Here is a 21,753-nt window from a genome sequence, read left to right on the forward strand (position 1 = left end):
CAGGGAGATGAGAAGCCGTTCTGTGTCGGATGCGACACAGATTTTACCAATAGACACATCTTAACCGAATGTCTAGACTTTGGAGAGATCCGAAGGAAATATTATAAATGCACCTGTCTCTCTGTCTCTGTTTTACTGATGCTGTGTGTCCATGTCCTCAAAGAAACCTTTTCTTTCCTCAAAGACAGGTGACTATGTACATCCCATTGAAACACAGTATGCAGTGAAGGAAGATTTGCCCAGTGGAGCAGCTTCCTCGGCTGAGGTCAGAGGGTTACTCTGTGAGGCTTGTGCTCACCATCAGACCATCAAGGTGCGCCAACTGGCGGCCTATACCCCTTTAGATGAGGTAAGATATGATAACATGAACTGCATTGATCCATGAGTCTTGGGTGGATATGCCTGAACATCGACGTACAAAGATTCAACATCAACACAGAAATGTACTCATTATATTCATGGACAATGATAGACATACAACAATACACAACTCCCTCTCATGAGGGTACCCAAACAGTGCACTGACAAGACTGACTGTTGTCACAACTTTGACTATCTGACCAACTTTAATGGGTGGTTAATAGGTGCTCTAGGGTGGTGTTGCTTATATTCTTTTCAGTTGTAGTATTGATCTAATCTCTTTAGTTTTAAGCTAATTGTTTCTATTACCACGCAATGGTTTGTAGTTTGTGTTTGACTGTTGAACAAAAATGTCACTTTGAAGACTTAACATTTAACATGTTTGAGAACTAGATTGAGCTGGGTCGAAGCTCGGCTCCTGAATGATATAAATTGTGTAGATCAAAATTTAAACTATATTAAAGATGTGTTAAAACAGAGCATGTATTCACAAATTTTTGTTAGTTGAAAATAATAGGAAATTGATCCAACTGCCCCAAAGAATTTGTGGAAAAAAAAGAAAAACAAATCAGTTATGAGACTCTTGCAGTTAAAAGAAACTTGGTGGTTTTTTAAAATCTTGTTTTATCTTACACACAAGAAGAAAAGGCATTGAGTTTTGAATGTTTCTTACAGGGCAACTATGATGAGGAGATAGAGAGCTACAGCCAGTACTTGGAGATTGTATATCGCCTTTGTCAGGCCTGTGAGCTTAAAGTGCTTGAGCACTTGAAGAAACAAGACCACTTGCTACTTGAGAAAATGGAAAAGTCACAAGTGGAAAAGTTGAGGGAGCATAAGGAGATGGGGAATTCTGACGATGCATTGTTTAAATCTTTTCTGGTGAGAGTTGTGTGTTTTAAAATGTTGATTTTTCCTGGAAGGAGATTTTGTGGTAGACTATGTGTATTTCAGACCTGCCACTCATCCTGATTTGACCGGGATATCCCGATTTTTTGCCTCAAATCTCAAGCATCCTGATTTTCCCGATTTCGCGCGTTAAACTTTTTGTCAGCATGTTGCAGGAACTGGGAGCACTATTTTCTGAAATATCAATGCTGGATTTAGTAGTCGACTCGCCCCAAGTTGTGTTGTATCTTTGCTCGCACATGTTATTTCGACTATATTTAATGCAAGTAGTTTCAATTTGGCATTCCGACTTGGGACATTCTTAAGATCTACTTTCGCTTTTGTTTCCACTCAAAATTCTCTGATGATGGCCAGATAAATGTTTCTATTGCGACATACAAATGATCAGTACTATTCATAGTTCACCTGTTGCTTTCAAAACAAGTTTTGTCCAAGTTATTGTTAGTCAGTACTGTCATCAAGACCCGTCAGTAAAACTGTTTCAATCGTGCATTCGCATCACATGTGAGTTTCGCGTTAGCCGGGGACCATCCGTTGACGGGGTCAACTTAAATTCATGCACACTGGTTGATACGTCTTTCGAGACTTACATGGGCTGTAGACACTTCAGTTAGGAGTCCTTGACATGATACTTCAAGATCTTAAAAAATAATGATAACACACACATGCGCGTGTACAGACGCACGCACGCACAGCACTCAGAGGGCATGTACTTGGATATATTTATGGACACCCCTGGAAAGTTTTTTTTTTTTAAAGTCAGCTTGGCAGTCACCTTGATGGTTTGTCATTTATCCCGACTTTTTTCACCAAATCCCAATTTTTTCCCCTGAGATCCTGATTTTTAGATTTCATAGAGTGGCAGGTCTGGTATTTTGACTGTAATCAGTTTTCAGACAGCCTTTTAATTGTTGAGTGGTGAACTGATGGAATAAAAAGACAAAGACTTTGTTGAAATATCTATTTACTACCTTGGAAGAGCTTCAGCATGTCAGATTTATGACAGCGTGAGAATCGATTATGTTGTTATAGGTAACAAATGTCAAATGGATGAACAGTTTGATGTCTGCGTACCTTTGCTCCCCTTCTAAGAACGTTTAATGAAAGGCAAAACATGTTTTACATAATTTTTTCTCAAATATGACAGAAAACTATTATGAATGTATTTTATACTCAACATATATAAAATACAAAGAAGGGTTGTTGAGGGTTTTTTTGTGCACTTTTACTAGCATATTCCTCGTTTGTACCAATTACTGGTTGAACGATCTTTTAGTTTTTAGAATGGTTCTCTTGTAAATAAAAGCTATAACATTCTAAGACATACATTTTATTATGAAAATGCTTTTTTTTCTCCCCAGACTTCACAGAACACAGAGCATTTGCCAAAGAGACGCTATTTACCATCCTTCATATTCTTCTTCTGTTTGATTTTAGCATTTGCATTGTTGGTAATAAATGTACGACTTCTTGCTGCATCGACTTCGACTAAACTTTTCTCTAACAGCATTCTGCAAGGCTACGTTGGTGAGTTTTATGCTGGCTGTGTCAAGTTTTGTTTTGGTAGTGTAGACCTCAATATATCGGTCCATGAAAGTACCCTAAGATGACCGGTTTTTTTTCCTTTAACAAAAGTCGTCTCTGACGAAAAGTCACAAGTTGGAAATTTCTTTTATTACGTTATGGAAATTGGAATCAAAGTTGATTATGAATTTACAAGTTACTTAGAGTACAAGTCCCAGTATGATTAGCTTCTGGTTAAGCAGCATTTATGATGTAGTGATTTGGCTCTTCGTTGTTGTATGCAAATGATGTGGGTTTGATTTCTCCCTACGGAAATCGTTTTTATTAAGAATTTCATCTTTTTGCCCGGAATTAGGGGGATGGGCTGGCTGATTAGAGTTGTCAAGAAAATGTGAGAGGTAGCCTGTTTAACTTTTGGTGGTCTTCATATTCAGAGCTGTTATATCAGTATTTTCGTAGTTTAGGGTTTGTTTAAATAAGAGTTGTTGTAGTTGGGGTTTCAGAGGTGTTGGCTATGAGGCTTGTTTTACTGTGTGTAGGGGGACTCTTGTTGTCTAAGGTTACGGTGTTCGCCTCTCATTCGGTGGGTATCGGGTTCGAAACCTGACAGTGACAAAAAAATTTCTTCTCTAAAATGTTCTTCTTTCACCTCCTTTCATGCGCTCTAACGAGGTTCTGTCGTCTGCTCTCGTCTCCACTTAATCCCCCATTTGCCCCCTCCTCTGGGCTCCTGACTCTTTCTGCAACCTTTCTACTACTACCCCTTATCTCCTTCTTACTGCTGCCACACCCCTGATGTTAGAGTAGGTAAGATCGTAAACCTAGCCTTCTCGGGTGAGGGCAAAAATTCTCTGAGATTGCACATGTTAAAGATCCATTTCTGGTCCAAAATCAATAAGAGTAGGCTTCTGCCGCCGGCTTGGCAAAATTAATTCCAGCAAACTAAAAGTGTTTAACGTGTCGTGGGTGCTTATATGACCATTTAGTAATAATAATAATATAATTTATAACATATTTATATAGCGTATTTCCAAAAAAGTAGCTCAATGCGCTTTACATTGGAATACCCATTTTCAAAGTCTTTCTTACTACTTCCTTTCTTCTCATGCAATATATATTTATGCACACACCCACACACACACACACCCACAAACACACACACACACATACTCACACACACATACACACACACACACACACACACACACACACCTACATACACACACACACACAGACTATATTCATCCCGACATATCCACAGAACAACTTTAATTTAAAAAATAACGCTAAAAGCTTATGAAGGATAGGCCTGTAGAAACAGAAAATGCTTAAGATGTCTTTTGAAGCTGTTGTGAATGCCATAAAACACTTAAATCTACCAAAACAAAAACAAAACTGTGCGTAATAAACGTTAGTTGAACAATATTTGTTTTCTTTTGATAACTCTCAAGTCCCGACAGAATTTGTCAAAGGGGGTTAAAGAGACCGCTTAGTTGAAACATTTTTCTTTTTCTTTAAAAAAAAGTTTTAGCAGAGGTTTTACGGCGCTCGCAACTTCATAAGGTCATATGAGCGCCAGAAGATTAGAGGTGTTACAAGAGAGTAACAAACAAAAAAGAAGAAGGGGAGATAAGGATGATAGCTGTTTGATAACAAAGAAGAAGCAAACCACTCCAGAGCACCCGCCAACCACCCACTTTCTATTTCTGTAACTCTCTTATCAATGTTTTCAAAGCAAATATATATTTACACTTGCGAATGCATTACATAATTTTTAAAGGAAAGATAGTTAACTTTTTATGTTTTCATCTGTACCTTTTTTATCCTGTTGATGGTATTATCCAATGCTCTATTTTAACACTTTTAGTACTATCACCGACTTTAGTCGCCAGGCCGTAGTATGCGCTCATTACCGCTGGCGACTCTAACTCGATCAGGCACACTAAATATAATTAAACAACGAACAGAGCCACTGCACTGAAGTAAATACCAAAGGAAGTCGCTCTGTATGGTAGCTGAATGGATGATGCAACTCTGTGAATTTTTAAAGCATGTTTCTGGGGCTGCAAAGGTTTTTTTAATCTTAAAAAAAATTCTGCTGTGTCTTCAGCATTCTAAACTGGTGTGGTACTTGAGGGTTTTTCACTAATTGATCCTTCGGTACTGTAAGAGTTTATGCCATTTGTTATTTTATATGATGTTTTCTCTGTTCTGTTCTAGATTTCTTGGTCCAGAAATTGCCGTCAAGGACTGCTGTAGATACTGCTGAAATTATTGAATATCTGGGGACAGCTCTTTGCTTTACTGGAATGTTTGTGGCTGGAAGGCATAGGTGTGTACAAAGTATACCACCACGTGTGAGTTTGTTGTATTTCTGATGATATTTATGGAATTTATATTTTTTTCTTCTGGGCCTTTGAGGAAAAGCTTATGCTTTAATTAAAGTTTAATCTGTCTTAACACATAAATCTTTATTCAAATGCTGCAGTTTATGATTTGTGTGAGACTACTCTTTTTGTCAATGGGTCAGCTAGCTTCGTAAAGACTTGACAAGCTTTTGACGTTGTGCATACAGAGGTGGTCAGCAAAAGGAGGTCAAATATAAATTATGAAAAGAATGGCACTCCTCTTAACTCATTTCTTATGTTATACCGCGTGCCACATCACAAGGAAGTCAACAAAGTTGAGAAAGCCACTCACTGTGTCACTGCACCATTTGTACCCTGTCGATGTTGTTGCAAATGGTAGATGTGCTTATTTTTAAAATATTGTATCCTTTATCAAAAATTTTGTTCAAAATGCTGTATATATCTATGTACATTATGATGTATATTATGTCTTTAGACCCAGTTGAGTAAATTAACTCATTCGCTATGCCGAGCCGTGGGGGGGCGGCACGGCTAAAGTGCCATCAGTACGCTAAGCCGCCCCCGGCAGCTCGACAACCGATCTTCAATTTTAGCTTAGATTCTATTCCAATCCACATATCCATGTTAAAATAAAGGTCATAATATAATGTTGACTTCCAGGTCAAGCATTTCCACTGAAAATCGGAAATTTAGATTCAGTTTTGAAACGCGATTTCGTAGTTTATTCAACTTTGTTTTATCGCGATGCCAAAATTATAGCCCGGACACCAGTTTTTGTAATTTTACACAACAAAATCTATGATTATTTTGCCCACTAAAGAAATGTAGGACTCTTTTTTATAATATTGATATGATTGGACTCATATTGCCAATACACTGTTATTGAGAAATCAATATTTTTGAGTGCTAGATCTAGGTCTAGATCTAGATAGTCAAAATATTTTTTTCTCCCCAAAATCACTACTTTTTGATGAAATTACACAAAAAGTGCCACTCAGGACATGCATAGGTTTATTCCAAATGCAATTCTGAATAATTCCATATAAGATAAGAGTGGGGTTTTTTCTGTTTGTGATCGTTTTTCAAGATTATAAAAAAAAATTTTTTTTTTCAACATCGGATGTTATGTTCAAAATGTACAAATATTATGGAATGTAGGTAAATAACTGCAAACTTTTCAATATTTTCCAGTTCTATATTCATTTATGGTTATTTTGATGTATCATTTGACTAGGTGCAAACATATATATTGAGTTTCACCAAAGATTATAAATTTTTTATTTTCAATTTTTATCCGCATCCAATCAAAACTGTGTTGCATAATCGTCTCTTACAGGAACCAAAGTTGAAAAATACATAAATAAACATTACAGATGTATTCTACAAACCATACTGAAAATATTGGTATATAATACGTTGATATTTATTTGAATTTGTGGCCCCAAAGACCTTTTAACTGCCCACTAGTCATCATCACTTTCGCTCTCCCGAAAAAAAATTCGTCCACAAGCCGAAAATAATACGTAGCGAATGAGTTAAGTGCCAAATAACAATTGTGATCATGTTTAAGATTTTCTAGCAGGCATTATTTGTCTCCTTACACAATACTGTGTATGGAATGAATTTTAAAGAAGTCCCTCAAGCCTGTGACAGTCCTAAGCAGAGCTGTTAAAGTACTTTTTAAAAAGTACTTAAGTACAAATTTAAGTACAATCTAAAAAATGTACTTAAGTACAGTAAAAGTACTTTCCTATAAAATGTACTTGAGTACAAGTACTTTTAAAAAAAGTACTTATGAGTACATTTTGAGTACTTTCTTCTAATATGCTAAAACACTTCAGCGCTTATGCAAAACATCATATTTTATAACTTATCCAGTATATTTGACAAATTAAGCTATTTATTACTAAAAATGTAAGCAGTATACAAAGCATTTGAATATACAATGTACGCACTGAACGGTGGAAATGGTCCGTGAAGTTGAACAAAAAACAACCCAAACGAACAGACGCAACTAGTGGGTAAGTGATATTATGAATAGAACTTGTTTGAGCAAGACAATGTGATCAAATGTAAGTCAGTCCAAGAGGTCGGAAAGTTCTACAGAAAGAGTATCCAAATTGAAAAATGTAGATACAAAGTTGCTCTTAAGAAAACATAAAATTGATGAAAATGGCCCGCATAGAAATGGAAAAGTGCATTGAATTCTTCATTAACAAATCCTCAAGGAATCAATGTAGCCTTAAAAGCAAAAACCACCCAAAAAAAGTTTACAAGAAATTTAGGCAGCCTAAAAATTGTAAGATACACATTGAGAACACAGTTTCAGTTTCAATTGATTATAGTGGTCTGACAGATTTTGGTCACACTGTGTAGTCCACGGCGCCAACGGCAAACCAAAATACAATAGTTTCCTAGAGTCTAGTAAGTGTGGTGTAACCAAAGATTCTCTACTACAGTAGTCTCCGCCTAAGATCCCAGTGCTCGGTAGCAAGGAAAATATGGGATCTTAGCTAGGCTTTCTCAGACTGAGAAAGCCTAGGATCTTAGCCAACGAAAGGAAGAATCTACAGTGACCCATGAACTGACGTGACCCCTGGGTGGATTTATGACATATGGCAAGCAAAGAGTGGTCAACCTTGATGACCAATCACAGTGGCATGAGGCATGCCATAAATAATATTATATATACACACTCATTAGCCTGTCGTGAGTCTTGAGATCTTTATCTACGTTTATCCAGCTGCCCCTCCCCTTTACCTGTCCAACAATTTTAGCTTTCCATCTCTGATTGAGCCCGTTACGCACCATTACGATGTGACACACTAATTAAAATTCAAGTTGTCTCGCAAATTCGGGAAAAACTGCTTTCAATGGTCAGGGAAGAGTTCACAGTTTGATGTGATCCCGCCTGGAGCGAACTTGTAAGCCCTACCCACCCAGGGAGTGATGTAAGTTTAGGTGGTGAGGTCAGATGGGAGTGCGATGTTTGGGGAAAAGATACGCATCGGTCAGTTCACACCTCGGTGTGATCCCGTCTGGAGCAAACACTGTACCGTTTCAAGGAGTTTTACAACGCTTGTGATCACATTCACGATAGTGGCTGATCTTTGAGGCGACGGGCCGTTCTTTGATCTCAACTTTTAACCCTTGGCGGTTGATCGGGTTTTTGTTCCGTAAATTATGATCAGAAATGCCTGCTCTTACCCTTTCATTAAGCTACCAAAGTACTCAAAATGTACTTAAAAAGTACTCAAAAGTACTTTTATAAAAAGTATCGGAGTACAGTAAAAGTACTGGTTTCAAAAATGTACCGGAGTACAGTAAAAGTACCGAAAATTGTAACGTAAGCACAAGTACCGGAGTACTTGTACTCCGTTACTACCAGCTCTGGTCCTAAGGGTATGGTTGCCTTTGCTGGATATTCTTTTTAGTGTTTGTGTTGGTGTCTTTTTCAATTTTTCAATTTTTCAATATTTTTTTTGATCCTGTGCCCCATTTCTTAGGTTCCAAATGTCAACAGTTTGAAGAAAAGTGTGCGGCGCAGCAATGTTAGAGCTGTTATTGTGAGTTTTTCTAAATTGAGTCAAAGATTTGCAAACGATGAAACGATATCTGCAATTTTGAAAAAAAAGAGGTTGGGAATGATGCTGTTAGTGTGATAATGAAGGAGATGTGAAGTTCTTGATAATGCTACTGTGTGTATCTAATGATTCCTTGGCAGCTGGTACCCTGAGGATGCCTTACACGTGAACCTGTGGGTGGTTTGTGTTGTGCTGTCCAACAGGGATGTCCTCACCTTCCTGCCCTGGTTGGCTGTTAGAGGCGCTGGTCATCTCATCATCGCTCTGTCCACTTTAACTGCAGCAGCCTTTTGTGTTTTGCGGCCTCGAGTACCTAGAAATCTGGATTTTATTTCTGTATTGAGGTAAGAATTGTTCTGATATCATTTCGTGAAATTCAGTGTGAATAATTTTTTGAGCATGGCAATTGATGCCATATATGCCAATAGTTATTTCTGTTTTAAGGTAAGAAAAGATTGGTTCCCTGATGTTTTTATATGAATCCTCAAGTCTCATTGTCTTTGAAATTTTATTTTGAGGATCCAGGAATATAGTGGTGTTAGAAAGAGGAAGAAATGTGTAAAAAGGGTTGTCTTCCATCATTATGAATTTGGCGAAATTGTTACGATTTTTATTTAATTCTACAAAAATACAATTGTAATACCCCTGATTCTGATTTTTTAAAATTTCGGCTACCCCAACCCACTGCTTTCCTTCCCAGTGAATAAAAGGAGAAAAACTACCAGATCCGGACAGTCTAGGTCACTATGTCACATGCCGCTGTCTAACTTTCACATCCTCTTTGATTTTAGCCCCTGTTGTCACTCGGTGCCTCTTTGCTCTTAGAAAAAACATTTGACTTCAGAAGTGACAAAGCCAGGAGTAAGGCAAACATTAGGTTGACAAGGTGGTCGAAAATTCCTGGCCTTTTGTGTTGTGATTGACGGCCTAGTCCAGTAAGAGAACTTTATAAAAATGGATCATTGTTTGAAAATTGAAAGTTAGCTGCCGTAGGTGCGTAGCATGATGTGATGTATTCTGTAGTTCCAAAGGTTTCTTTTGTTTTTGCAAGCACCCAGATTACACTTTGGACGAAATAAAAACAAGTCTTCAAATGGCCCTGCCAGAAGCATCTCGCATTTTTTTCAGTCAAATGATGCGACTACTTTGAACAAATTTAAAGTGAGTGAGAGAGGAGGGGGGGGGGGGGAGATACAGAGAGAAATACAGAGAAGAGAAAGAGGGAGGGGTGAAGAGAGAGAGAGAGAGACAGAAAGAGAGAGAGGGAGACAGACAGAGAGAGAGGGAGACAGACAGAGAGAGTGAGAGATAGAAAAAGAGAGAGAAAAGGGGGGGGGGGGGGTGGTGTGCTCATAAAGACCATGTCAAACAACCTATTGTACCTAAAATGTGTTTCGAATTTGAACTGGCAGTAATGATTTTGAACTTTGTTGAATTTGAACTGCTCCCGCTGTTTTGATGTTTGAACTTTGTATGTTGAATTTGATTTGACTTGGTTGAATAAATTCTGTATGTTTCGTTTGAATCATCTAAATGTATATTTGATCAGGGAAAGGTGTACAACCCCTGTCCTTGACACCCCATGAAAGAGGACAAGACATGGCCATATTACTTATTTTCTATTTGTTGATTACTAATATAGCTGATGGTAGGCAACCCTGCCTTTGCTGGATGTGAATGAGGAATGGGGGGGGGGGGCATCGTTAGATTGTATTTAGGTCTTCCTTGATTTTCCTCTATTCAGTTGTTTGAATGCCGTATTTGTGCCTACAGTGTAGAGAATGTTCAAGACGACCTATTCCTCGCTATGATGGTAACAATTTCCAACATTTTACTTTTCATGCATTTGCAATAGTCTTTCATTGGCTGGTGTCTGTGGTATAATAGTTAAAAACTTTTCCTGGCTTCCTAAAGACACAGAGAATATATTTTGATCATGATTTGGTTGATGAGCGACTGACACATTTACATAATTTGCTGTCTTCATTTATTCCTCTTCATCCCTCTAAATCTGAGATTTTTCTATTATTGTGACCAAAGCTGTTAAAGTACTTTTAAAAAGGTACTTAAGTACAAATTTTAGTACAATCTGAAATATGTACTTAAGTACAGTAAAAGTACTTTCCTGTAAAATGTACTTGAGTACAAGTACTTTTTTAAAAAGTACTTATGAATACATTTTGAGTACTTTCTGCTAATATGATGAAACACTTCGGTGCTAATGCAAAATATCATATTGAATAACATAGATATCTAGTATATTTGACAAATTGGGCCATTTATTACTAATAATGTAAACAGTATACAAAGCATTTGAATATACGCATTGAACATAAGTGGAAATGGTCAGTGAAATTGAAAAAAAAACAACCCAGCAAACAAACAGATATTATGAATAGAACTTGTTTGAGCAAGACAATATGATCAAATGTAAGTGAGTCCTAGAGGTCGGAAAGTAGGAAAAGTATCCAAATTGGAAAATGTAGAGACAAAGTTGCTCTTAAGAAAATATAAAATTGATGAAAATAGCAATAAAAAAAAATTAAAAAATGGAAACGTGCATTGAATTCTTCATTAACAAATCCTCAAGGAATCAAGGTAGCCTTAAGCACAAACCACAAAAAAGTTAAAAAGAAATTTAGGTAGCCTAAAAAATTGTTTGATTGATATACATTGAGTTTCAATTGATTATAATAGTGGTAAGACAGATTTTGGTCACACTGTGAAGTCCACAGCGCCCACGGCAAACCAAAATAGGCCTACATGTAATTTCCTAGAGTCTAGTAAGTATAGTGTAACCAAAAATTCTCTACTACAGTAGTCTCCGCCTAAGATCCCAGTGCTTGGGAACAAGGGAAATGCGGGATCTTAGCCGACGAAGCCAAGGAAGAGTCTACAGTGACCCATGAACTGACGTGACCCCTGGGTGGGTTTATATGACATATGGCGAGCAAAGAGTGGTCAACCTTGATGACCAATCACAGTAGCATGGTAGCATGAGGCATGCCTTAATATTATACCGTACACTCATTAGCATAATATATCGTCTCGAGATCTTTATCTACGTTTATCCAGTTGCCCCTCCCCTTTACCTGTCCAAAAATTGTAGCCTTCCATCTCTGATTGAGTTCCCCCTGCCTTTGTCGTTACGTACCATTACGTTGTGACCACACCAATTAAAATTCAGGTTGTCTCGCAAAGTCGGGAATAGAGAAAAACTGCCTTCAACTTCAATGGTCAGGGAAAAGTTCACAGTTCGATGTGATCCTGCCTGGAGCGAACTTGTAGGCCCTACCCACCCAGCGAGTGATGTGAGTTCAGGTGGCGAGCTCAGATGCGAGTGCGATGTTTGGGGAAAAGAAACACATCGGTCAGTTCACACCTATGTGTGATCCCGTCTGGGGATCATTGTACCGTTCCATGGAGTTTTAAAACGCTTGTGATCACATTCACGAGAGTGGCTGATCTTTGACGCGGCGGGCAGTTCTTTGATCTCAACTTTTAACTCTTGGTTGATCGGCTGTGCCCGCCCGGGTGCTTGTTCCGTAAATTATGATCAGAAATGCCGGCACTTACTCTTTCATTAAGCTTCAAAAGTACTCAAAATGTACTTCAAAAATACTCAAAAGTACTTCTATAAAAAGTATCGGAGTACAGTAAAAGTACTGGTTCTCAAAATGTACCGGAGTACAGTAAAAGTACCGATATTTGTGAAGCGTGCTGATGAAATGAGTTGCTTCTCAGATTTGACCCCTTTTCAAATTGATCATCATCATCATCATCATCCAGTGCCAGATCTGCAGCAGACATCGGCGATCATGGTTCTCCATTCATTCCTTTGCTCGGATGCTCTCAAAAAAAGCTACATTTCCCTGATCTTTCCCGTATACCCATTTGTTTAGGTTCCCTAAGTATGTTGTTCTGGGCCTACCCCTGCCTCGTTTGCCCTCAATTTTGCCAGTGAGAGCTAGATGTTCAAGACCCTGTCTATTCAGAATATTATGCAAATGATATATCGCGCTTGTAGCTGAAGTTTTTTACAATTTATAGGTATGAAGTAATAAAAGGCATGTTATACTTAAAGAAAATGGCATCAATAGAAAATCTACAAATTTGACCGTAGTATCGATTTTTGGCCAATATCTCCAATTGTGGATTGCGAGAAGTAACTCATTTTGTCAGCTGGCCTCACATTTGTTGTAAGCTCTATCTTGTGTCAGATAGTGGTGCACACATGAAGCAGATTCTCTTGATGTTGTGGAGTCCGAATCTTGTGTAGTATGCTTGGAGACGTCTTTCCTGTGTGTCATTGCTGACACAAAATGTTTCTGAGCCCAATTCCTTTTCCACACGTTAAAAAATTTGCTTTCGGTCCTCATCTATCATTGTGCTGCAATAGGTGTGGGAAGTTTTGCAGCCGCAACGATCTCCGGGAATTCTGGCTGGTTTCTCCTCCATGACAAAATGTAACCTTTGACGTGTACTTTCTTTCCTGATGTTCCTGACCTTTTTCTCTTTTTTCTTATTATTTTCTTTTGTCCATGTTTCTCTACTAGCTTTTTGCTTCCCCTTTGTTCCATGCGCTTTGTGTATGGTCTCCATTTCTAAAGTTACATCAGTGTCTTCCCTTCTGATGACCTCTACTTAAACTTTAATACCTTCATTTGGTGAGCGTTCAGTCTCAATCAACGTGTTTTCTTGAGCTTGGGAACATTCCACTTGTTCAAGATCATGTTCCGTTATGGGCTCTGTGCCCTTAATTTGAGACTGTTTCCAAAGGCTGCAGGCTTTCTTCCTCTGCCAAAGACTTGGTTTAAATACCCCAGACCATCTATATCTTGTGCCACCCGATCTCTGTCTCTTTAAATTTTTGTCTCCACTAACATCGTTGACCTCTCCAGTTGGCAAATTGAGCACCTGAGCTAACTGGAAGTCTGCTGACTTGCTGTTGGTCATTATTTTGCCTTTCATAACACACGCTTCTTATCTGTCTTCTCTTCCCATGTCCTCTACTCCAATACCTTACTTCAATACCTTCACTTGGTATGGGCTCGATATCTCAATCAACATGTTTTCTTGAACTTTGGAATGTCCCTTTTTTCTCAAGATCTTGTTCCATTATGGGTTCTCCTTAGCTATAGATTTGTACCCTTTGCTGAAACATAATAATAAAATAATTCTTATTAACATTAACAATATAAAATCATTATTTGTCAGGTAAACTTGTTTTTTTTATCTTTTAGACTCAAAAGAGATTAGTTTCTTGATCTCCAACAAAAAACACTTAAAGGCCTTGTCAAAAATTTTAATACAATAAAATAGTTATAAATAGTCGTATCTAATCGTGTAAGTGTTTGAAAGCTGTAGGGAATGTCAAATTCACCGCTGCTTGTAACTGACAGATACACGCTTAGAGCGAAATCATTTATCTCGAAGCACTGGACTGATGCGCGTCTAGTGGCACCATTCGTCTCAACAAACCATTACAGTCTATACGTGTAACTGACTATGTCTTGCTGGAAAAGTACATTAATATATGAATTACGGCACAAATCATGATTTGTATGGTGGATATGTAATAACATATCTTTATGAAATCAACAAAAATCTTACCTTTTGGGCGTAAATTGTTGCATAGGAAGACGAATTGTTGTGCTCCGACGTGAACTTCAGCATGTTTCCAGTTACATGGATAGAGTGAGAGAGTGAGGCTGTACTTTTGTCTAGGCGCGATTACAACACATGACGGTTTGGGATGTTTATAGTGCATGATGGCCTCCCATATAAATAGAAAACATGCAGAAATGGCTTTTGACCCATTTAAACAACGAATCAGTGTTTACCCGATTTTTTCAGTTTCACAGTTAGAGAAAAATACTGTTGTTATAGAATCTTTATTTTAGGCAGGTGGTTGGAGGGAGATACTAGAAGGTCTTACTCCTTTTCTTTCCTATGTTGTTATTGTTTCTGTCTGTCTTACTCTTACTATTTCCCTGCTGTAAATGTGTCCATGTACTCGTCTTTTCTCAAACAAGAAAACAAACTTTTTTTCAGGAGGCCAATTTCTGATCTTGGAAATGCAACATCCGTAACAGCAGAACAGAAGCCAATAAAGTTCAAGCGAAATAAAAAGGGATCAGTTTCTCAAGAAGCTGGTTCATCTTCCTTGCATCACCCACAGCGTGGAGGACCAGATGGTTCTTCTCTCGATAACTTCCTTCAGGATTTGAACTCTTTTTCTCTTGGGTCAAGAAAAGTGCCAGGTCAGTTGTTTTTTGAGTTTGTAGTGTCACCAAGCTAGAAAAGAAAAGAAAGAAAGACACGTAAGAGAAAACTGACTTGCAGTAACCCAGTTGCAAATTCCCAGAGTGTTGATATGAATAATCAGTGAGGGAAAATCAAACATAAGACCGATTTTTAAAAAGTTTTTTCTTACTCACTTAGAAACAAACTGGCTGGGCCCCCTTTGGATGAAAGGAAGGATCGGTGCATTAACATCAACTGAAAGTCACTGGCCTATTATATTTACACTCTGCTGGAATGGAGCAATAAATCTTGGGAGATGCAAAAAATTAAAAGGTCTAGATCTATACGGATCGCACACTTAAAATAGTGCTCAGTATTCCGCTACAATGCGCGATAGTATCGAATGGAAGTACAACTTGAAATAAACAAATTTGGCGGATTTTCTAAAATTACAGAGACAGAAGCGCCGGCCTACAAAAGCGATCGGCGAAATAAAGAAATTTAGTTTTTTGCAGCAAAACTGTCTCGAAACTGAAAAAACGAAGGGCGTCATGATCTGGAGAATATTTTAAAGAGTCTTTTGGCTAAAACCGCAGGTCGATCGATGCAGCCATTAAAAAGCCTTTTGAATAGCAAAATTCGGCCATCTCAAATAGTAGATTCACGAAAAAGGAAATTGGAAACAACTATCGTGATTCTTTTTCTTATTTGTCAAAACATGATAGTGAATTCACAGAGTCATAGTGAATAATAATTAATGAAGTAAAATTAACTGTAACCTATTTTTTGTGATTTTTTTTTTTTTTTTACAGTCTTACAGTAATGAATTTTCAGAGCCTCAAAATAGATCGTCAGTAAAAATTTTAAAAGTATAAAATGAAACTTTTGTGATTTTTTGTTGTTGTATTTGTTTGCAATATGAGAGTAATGAATTCAAAGAGCCTCATCTATTCATATTACAGTGGATGTCGCATTCAAAGAGGTTGCCGGGACCGGCTTGTTGTCCTCGTTGGATCCGGCCTCTCATTGAACGTGACCACGGCTAAAGTAAAGAAACGAGACAAGTTATTATATTATACGATGTACCAATACCAGTAATTAAAACAGTTGTTCCCCCTGATGACGAAAATCTCAAACAGCATCAGTGTGCGTGTTTGAGCTGTGGTCTGACCGTCATTTCTGCATTGTACAATATTTTTTTCCCGCAACACTTCTTGTGTGGAAACGTACCCTCTCACATCTAGGCCTAGAAACATAAAGTAAAGGCAGGAGCTTGGATTTTATGATCAGGGGAAGAAAAGAAAACTGAAAAAAATTGAGGTGTTGATCTAGACCTACCCCCATCCAGAGTTCATCCAGTTTCACACAGCCCGCATCGTGTTCCCACCCACCTCCTCCCATCCCTACCCTAGGCCAACCCTCGCCCATCCTCTTGGCATTGGGGCCCATATTAGGAGGCACACTAGATATCTAGAAATACAATGTGTTAGGAATCGATGATGGGTCTTGTGCTTCGCGTAAGATGGAGAGAAAGGAGAAAAATTCTTCGCTTTTGGGGCCGCTAATTGCTTTTATTTGGTTATCGCGACCTCGTTGAAAGCTACTTCAGTCTGTTTGCAACCTCGTTGGAGCTGACATACATTTACAAAAAGATATAGAGGACAAATCGGGGATTAACACATTACACCACCCTAAGGGTCTTGATGGGAAGTCCATTGTTAGATCCTAAGCAAGGGGAAGGAACCCACCTCCCGTGAATACAAGCGTTTAAAAAACATATTTAAAAAATTCAAAACAAATTCCAAAAATCCTGAAAAAAGAAAAGTTAAAAAGAAAACTGAATGTAGTTTCAAATATAACTTTATGTATGCGCAAACTGTTGGAAATGTTGTAACTTTAGTTCAATCGGGGTGTCCGACCCGTCACTCTCACCCTCAGCCTTGCGGTCGGGCTCTAGATCTAAATTCTAGATTTTCTCCGTCTGATCAATCTGAATCCCCAAACTCTTGCAACAACCTTTTCATCAAAATCTGAGCCATCTGATTTGTCATATGCTTCTTTTTGCTCAAATCCATCGTTATTTCCGTTTTCGAATTCAATTGTGTCCCTTTTCAACAAGTCGAGATACTTTTGAAGTGTCGGTAACGAGATCGCTCTTCGGTCAGCTCTAATACTAAAACTGCTGGCCCGAAAAATTTCACTTCAGTATCAAACGAAAGAAGAAACTTTTTGCTCTAACTATGCAAATCAAAATCCCGGCCCGCGAGACTTCGTTTCTAAAGACGCTAGGTCAGCGCGGGCGGTTCCGGGCGAGTCAGGGTGGAGCACGTAAGGGAATTCCCGGGCGATCCCTGGCGAGCTAGGGTGTAATGTGTTAAGGATTGCCTTGTTGGAGCCGACTTTTCGTTGAATGTGACCTCGTTGAATGCGACACCCACTGTATATTTGTGAAAGTTTGTCATTTTCGCAGCCTAAAACTTTCGAACCACTTAACTTTCGAATTTGTCAAAATTAATGGTGGTTCAGAATCATTTAAAGGGTGCACAGTTTCATTGAGGAGCCTGAAGTCACTGTAGTTTAATTTTCAGTTTTTCATTAGTTTCGTTTAGATCTAATCTTGGGAAAGTCCATCTTCTAAGATGCCATTGTAAACAAGTGAGGTTTCTGTTCTCTAGCCGTGGGTATTGTTCCACACCTTTGAAATTATGGAGTGTACAACCACAAAAGAGGAATAGAGAGAGAGAATCAATCTATTCATCTGATATTTGGCAACTCGAAAACATATGACATGTGTCACTTTTCTCTCAAGATTTATTGCTCCATTCCTGTCGAGTGTAAATGTAGTAGGCCAATGACTTTCAGTTGATGTTAATGCACCGATCATTCCTTTCATCGAAAGGGGGCCCACCTAGTTATAAATAATTAGTGAAGATAAAGGAAACTGTAAACCAATTTCTGGTTTTTTTCTTCTGTCACCAGGTGCTTCGTCGAGCTTTTGGTCCGTGCCTGCTGGTGCTGAGTCGTCCTTTAACAGGTCCCCGTCTTTCGCGTCAGAATCATCAAATGAAGATCGCCCTTGTTCTCCAAGTGGACTTCGTCCAGTTCTCTCACCAAGCAGGCTCAGTTTTGTTAGCTTTGGTGCCGCCAGTTCTTCTTCCAGTACAAGTAATTCTCATCTTCTTATTCATGAATGTGTTGTCTGTTTTATGACTAGAAAAATGCGAGCACAACTTGGTGTAATTGTGCTCTGGTCAAATGATATACAATGTTTTTAAACTGTTAGAACCACAGTGCAGCATCATTGATCTAGTGGTCGGGCTCTTAGATTCTCAACCATGAGATATTGGGTTGAATCCTGTCCGTGGCACAACGTTGTGTCCCTGGGAAAGGCACATCACACAAATGTTCCTCTCTTCACGCAGTTGGGAGTGGTTACCCGACTGTATTCAGTGGAAGATCTCGTCAGTTAGTATTATAGCATGTGTAATCTATAGTTTGCACTATATGCTTCCTGGAAAGCAGAGAATATTTCTCTTTTTTTTTTGGTCTGCTGGGGTAATAATACTTGTACAGGCAAAGAGCGTGATCTTGAGTATTGATATCCGCTACATAAATGCAGTAGTTATTGATATTATTACAATGTGTTTAAGGAAATTATCATATTTTGTAAACTATAAAACCTCTCATACGTACTACCAATGGGCAGTTTTGTTCTTCTTGAAATTGTATGTGGTTGGAGGGCGCCACTGGTAGGTTCTACCTCCCCTGTATAGTTTCTCTCTATCTATTATGCTTTTTCTCACTGTTTTATAGCTGTTGTTGTGTCAGCGTATTTCTCTGTTCTGAAACTAATATGTTGGGGGGTTTTTTGGGGTTTTTTTATGTGGGTTTTTTTTTTTTCGATTAATAATTTTCACTTGTTTCTTCATTTTCAGCCAATATGAAAAGTTCCCCTTCTCCTTCAATGACAAGCACCTTGCAAAAGGGTATTTTTGGACCACCTATGGGCTCTGTTTGTGACAGTCTTGCCAATAACTCTAACTTGAGTCAGGTCAGGCAACATGGTACCCAGAGCAACACTTCTATTTCGTCATGTGTATCATCTACATATGAAACATCAAAAATCGCCAAGTCTGTACCTCCTAATATTGGATACTCACCAGGAAGTCAACACTACTGGCAGAATGTTCGTAAACCTACACCTGTCCGATCCACGCATGATGAAAGCAGGTCAACGGGCCCATGTGACTCTCAAACATCAAATGTATCAACTCGCGATGGACGGAATGATGTAAAAAGTTCTCTTGGGTATCTATCCAAGCAGACAGAAAAACAATTTTCTACCTCAGTGAAAAGACAAGGCAGCTTTGTCAAGCCTGCAGACAATAAAAAAATGGTGGATAGTATCCGGAGATCGTCCCGGATCGCTACTAAAACAAGACCTTGGCCATTGAAAAAAGCCCTGAGTTGCAGTAATGCTAATGACAAGGAAAGGGCAGAGTTAGCTGGTGTTGCCGCTCGGTGTAAGAGAAATTTCTCTCCCACCACCAGTGCAGTAACAAGTATGAAAGACATTGTCAATTCCTCTGCTGCTACAAACTCATTTCGAAGTATCCCTTCAGACATGCTATTGCAAAATATTCTGGAGTTTTCTGATGATGAGGGTGAGGTTGAAACTGATCTGTGTGACCTATCGGAATCTGCAGTCAGACAAACAGCAGGTAAGTTTCGATTTTGGTTTTTCTACAGGAGTTACTAGATACATTGAGTTATTCCACTTCAAATGATTGTCATTGTCTCATCATCATTGTTGTACAGAAAGAAAACTCATGAGGAGACTTGATCTAGTTTAGAACATTTTTTTTAGTCTTTAAAAAATGTTTAATGTCTCGTCTATTCGGGCTTCATCAGGAGCATTACCAGGAAAAACAACTCAATAGTACAGTGGAGTCCACTTATAACGAGTCCTGAAACAACGAGAAGTCTGTTATAAAGAGTCTGTTATAAAGACACTATTCTAAAACCCCGTTTTTTTCCCTTCTTTATCTTTGTAAATAAAATACTGCTATTGCGCAATCAGACAGTCACGCGAGTTTGTTATAACGGAATACTGCTGCTGCTGTGCACAGCACGCAGACCAATTAAACATATAAAACCTCGCCAGTCAAGTAAGTTGTTGGTGATCCAGCGAAACAAAGAATGGGAGAGCCCACATGAACCAACAATGAAGGGCAGGGCGAATGAGTGGGGAGGGTGTGGCATGCGCAGACAAGCAGAACGCATCGAGTGATAGGCCAGCCCAGTCTAGATTATCTAGGCCTAGGCATACCGTGCCTCTCACTTCTCTGGTGCGGGATGGAGAGGTCACAATGCTGTGGTAGATGGAATGAATGTGTGACGTGCGCAAGCAGACGCAACGCACCACAGGGTGTGGTGGGGTGAGGGACAACACAGCGGGCGAGTTAGCCTAGAGCCAGAGCCCCTTCTTTCTGATAGCCAACACCCAGCTGTCAACATTGCTAGTGCTAGAGAAAGAAACCTGATTCGATTTTTGGTCTCGTAAGACCTAGAGATCATGTTGAACAAAATCATCATCAGAGGAAATACAAAAAGGAATAAAGAGAACACCGAACTCATAGATTAGGCCTACTTTACTATTTCCCTTGAATTTATTACTGGATCCCAAATAACAAGAACCCTGCTATAACGGACATTTTGCACCGGTCCCTTCCCTCTCATTATAACAGGATTCCACAGTATAGCTTTTGTTAGTCTTTGTGAACTAATGCTTCTCATTTATTTCCTACTTCCCATTTTTCAGAATATGAGGTACAGATTAAGTTGTACCATCAAAGGTTGTGCAGTAGTCTCTGCCTATACGCATGGTGCTAGGGAGGGCTCCTAAGCCTGCGTTTACACAGAGCGTGCATGAACCTGTTCAAAGAGGGAAAAGGACGCAACCATCTCACTTCCTTGACATTTTCGTGACCGCCCTTTGGGGGGGGGGGGTGCCGATAATGTGACAAAATACAGTCGAACCTGCCTTGACAGCCACCTGTACAAACGGCCATTTTCCATTTCCTCCTTTGCGTTTTTTCTATATGATTTAACTGTGTAAAACGGACACCTGTCCAACGCAGCCGCGGCCACCCTTTTTTATTTTTATCACAGTTTAAATTTACCTGCATGAGACAAGCAGACTTTGTAAAAAAAATCAGGCATTTTCACCTGACGCTATGGACAAGACATCATAATTCATTCACCTGTGGTTATTGTCAGTCCCTGCAATGGATGAAACGGTTATGTTGCTCAGGTCTCTCCCAATGTTTACCCTAGGTGACCAATGGGTAACAATAAATTTTCAACTGCTGGTATAGGAAGCGTGTGATCCATCATAACTGATAAGTCCCGCCCACAACTCAGTCCATAACAATGGAAGACAACACAAACTCACAACTGAAAAGTCGCTCATTCGCCGACTGGTAGCAACCCATTTCTTTGTTTTACTATGGCACTTGGCCTTCCTGGACTGACACAATTCGTTTTGTAAGTCCTACTAAAACCGTCCTATCCTCTCCCCATTTTCAAAAGAAAAAATAAATAGAACTATACAAAATAAAAAACCTTTCTAATGAGCCCAACGGCGGTCCTAATCCTGCAACCTCCTCCACCTGAGACCTCAAAAGTAAATAGTTTGTTTTCTTCATTTGATAAGTCCTGCGTATGACGGCCACCTGTCTTATACAGCCTCTTTTCTCCCC

General features: G+C 39.0%; 1 protein-coding gene and 1 long non-coding RNA gene across 5 annotated transcripts in view; one reads left to right on the forward strand and one right to left on the reverse strand.

Moving 5' to 3' along the window:
- LOC101856165 (transmembrane protein 201) overlaps nucleotides 1–21,753 on the forward strand; it is a 47,869-nt gene that overhangs the window by 24,445 nt on the left and 1,671 nt on the right. For all 4 annotated transcript variants that reach the window (XM_005093953.3, XM_005093955.3, XM_005093954.3 and 1 more), the window contains 8 exons: nucleotides 185–349; nucleotides 1,036–1,242; nucleotides 2,631–2,796; nucleotides 5,014–5,125; nucleotides 8,887–9,090; nucleotides 14,801–15,009; nucleotides 17,972–18,157; nucleotides 18,928–19,713. In XM_005093953.3, the coding sequence (XP_005094010.1) occupies nucleotides 185–349; nucleotides 1,036–1,242; nucleotides 2,631–2,796; nucleotides 5,014–5,125; nucleotides 8,887–9,090; nucleotides 14,801–15,009; nucleotides 17,972–18,157; nucleotides 18,928–19,713 (2,035 nt within the window). The remainder of the gene's footprint in view (nucleotides 1–184; nucleotides 350–1,035; nucleotides 1,243–2,630; nucleotides 2,797–5,013; nucleotides 5,126–8,886; nucleotides 9,091–14,800; nucleotides 15,010–17,971; nucleotides 18,158–18,927; nucleotides 19,714–21,753) is intronic.
- Nucleotides 13,245–14,914, reverse strand: LOC106011225. Its single transcript, XR_001184699.2, has 2 exons — nucleotides 14,360–14,914; nucleotides 13,245–13,901 (listed from the first exon to the last, which is right to left on the reverse strand). It is a non-coding gene; the product is annotated as an uncharacterized LOC106011225 (long non-coding RNA).

The sequence above is a fragment of the Aplysia californica genome, unplaced genomic scaffold, assembly GCF_000002075.1.
Source record: "Aplysia californica isolate F4 #8 unplaced genomic scaffold, AplCal3.0 scaffold00073, whole genome shotgun sequence".
Taxonomy (NCBI): domain Eukaryota; kingdom Metazoa; phylum Mollusca; class Gastropoda; order Aplysiida; family Aplysiidae; genus Aplysia; species Aplysia californica.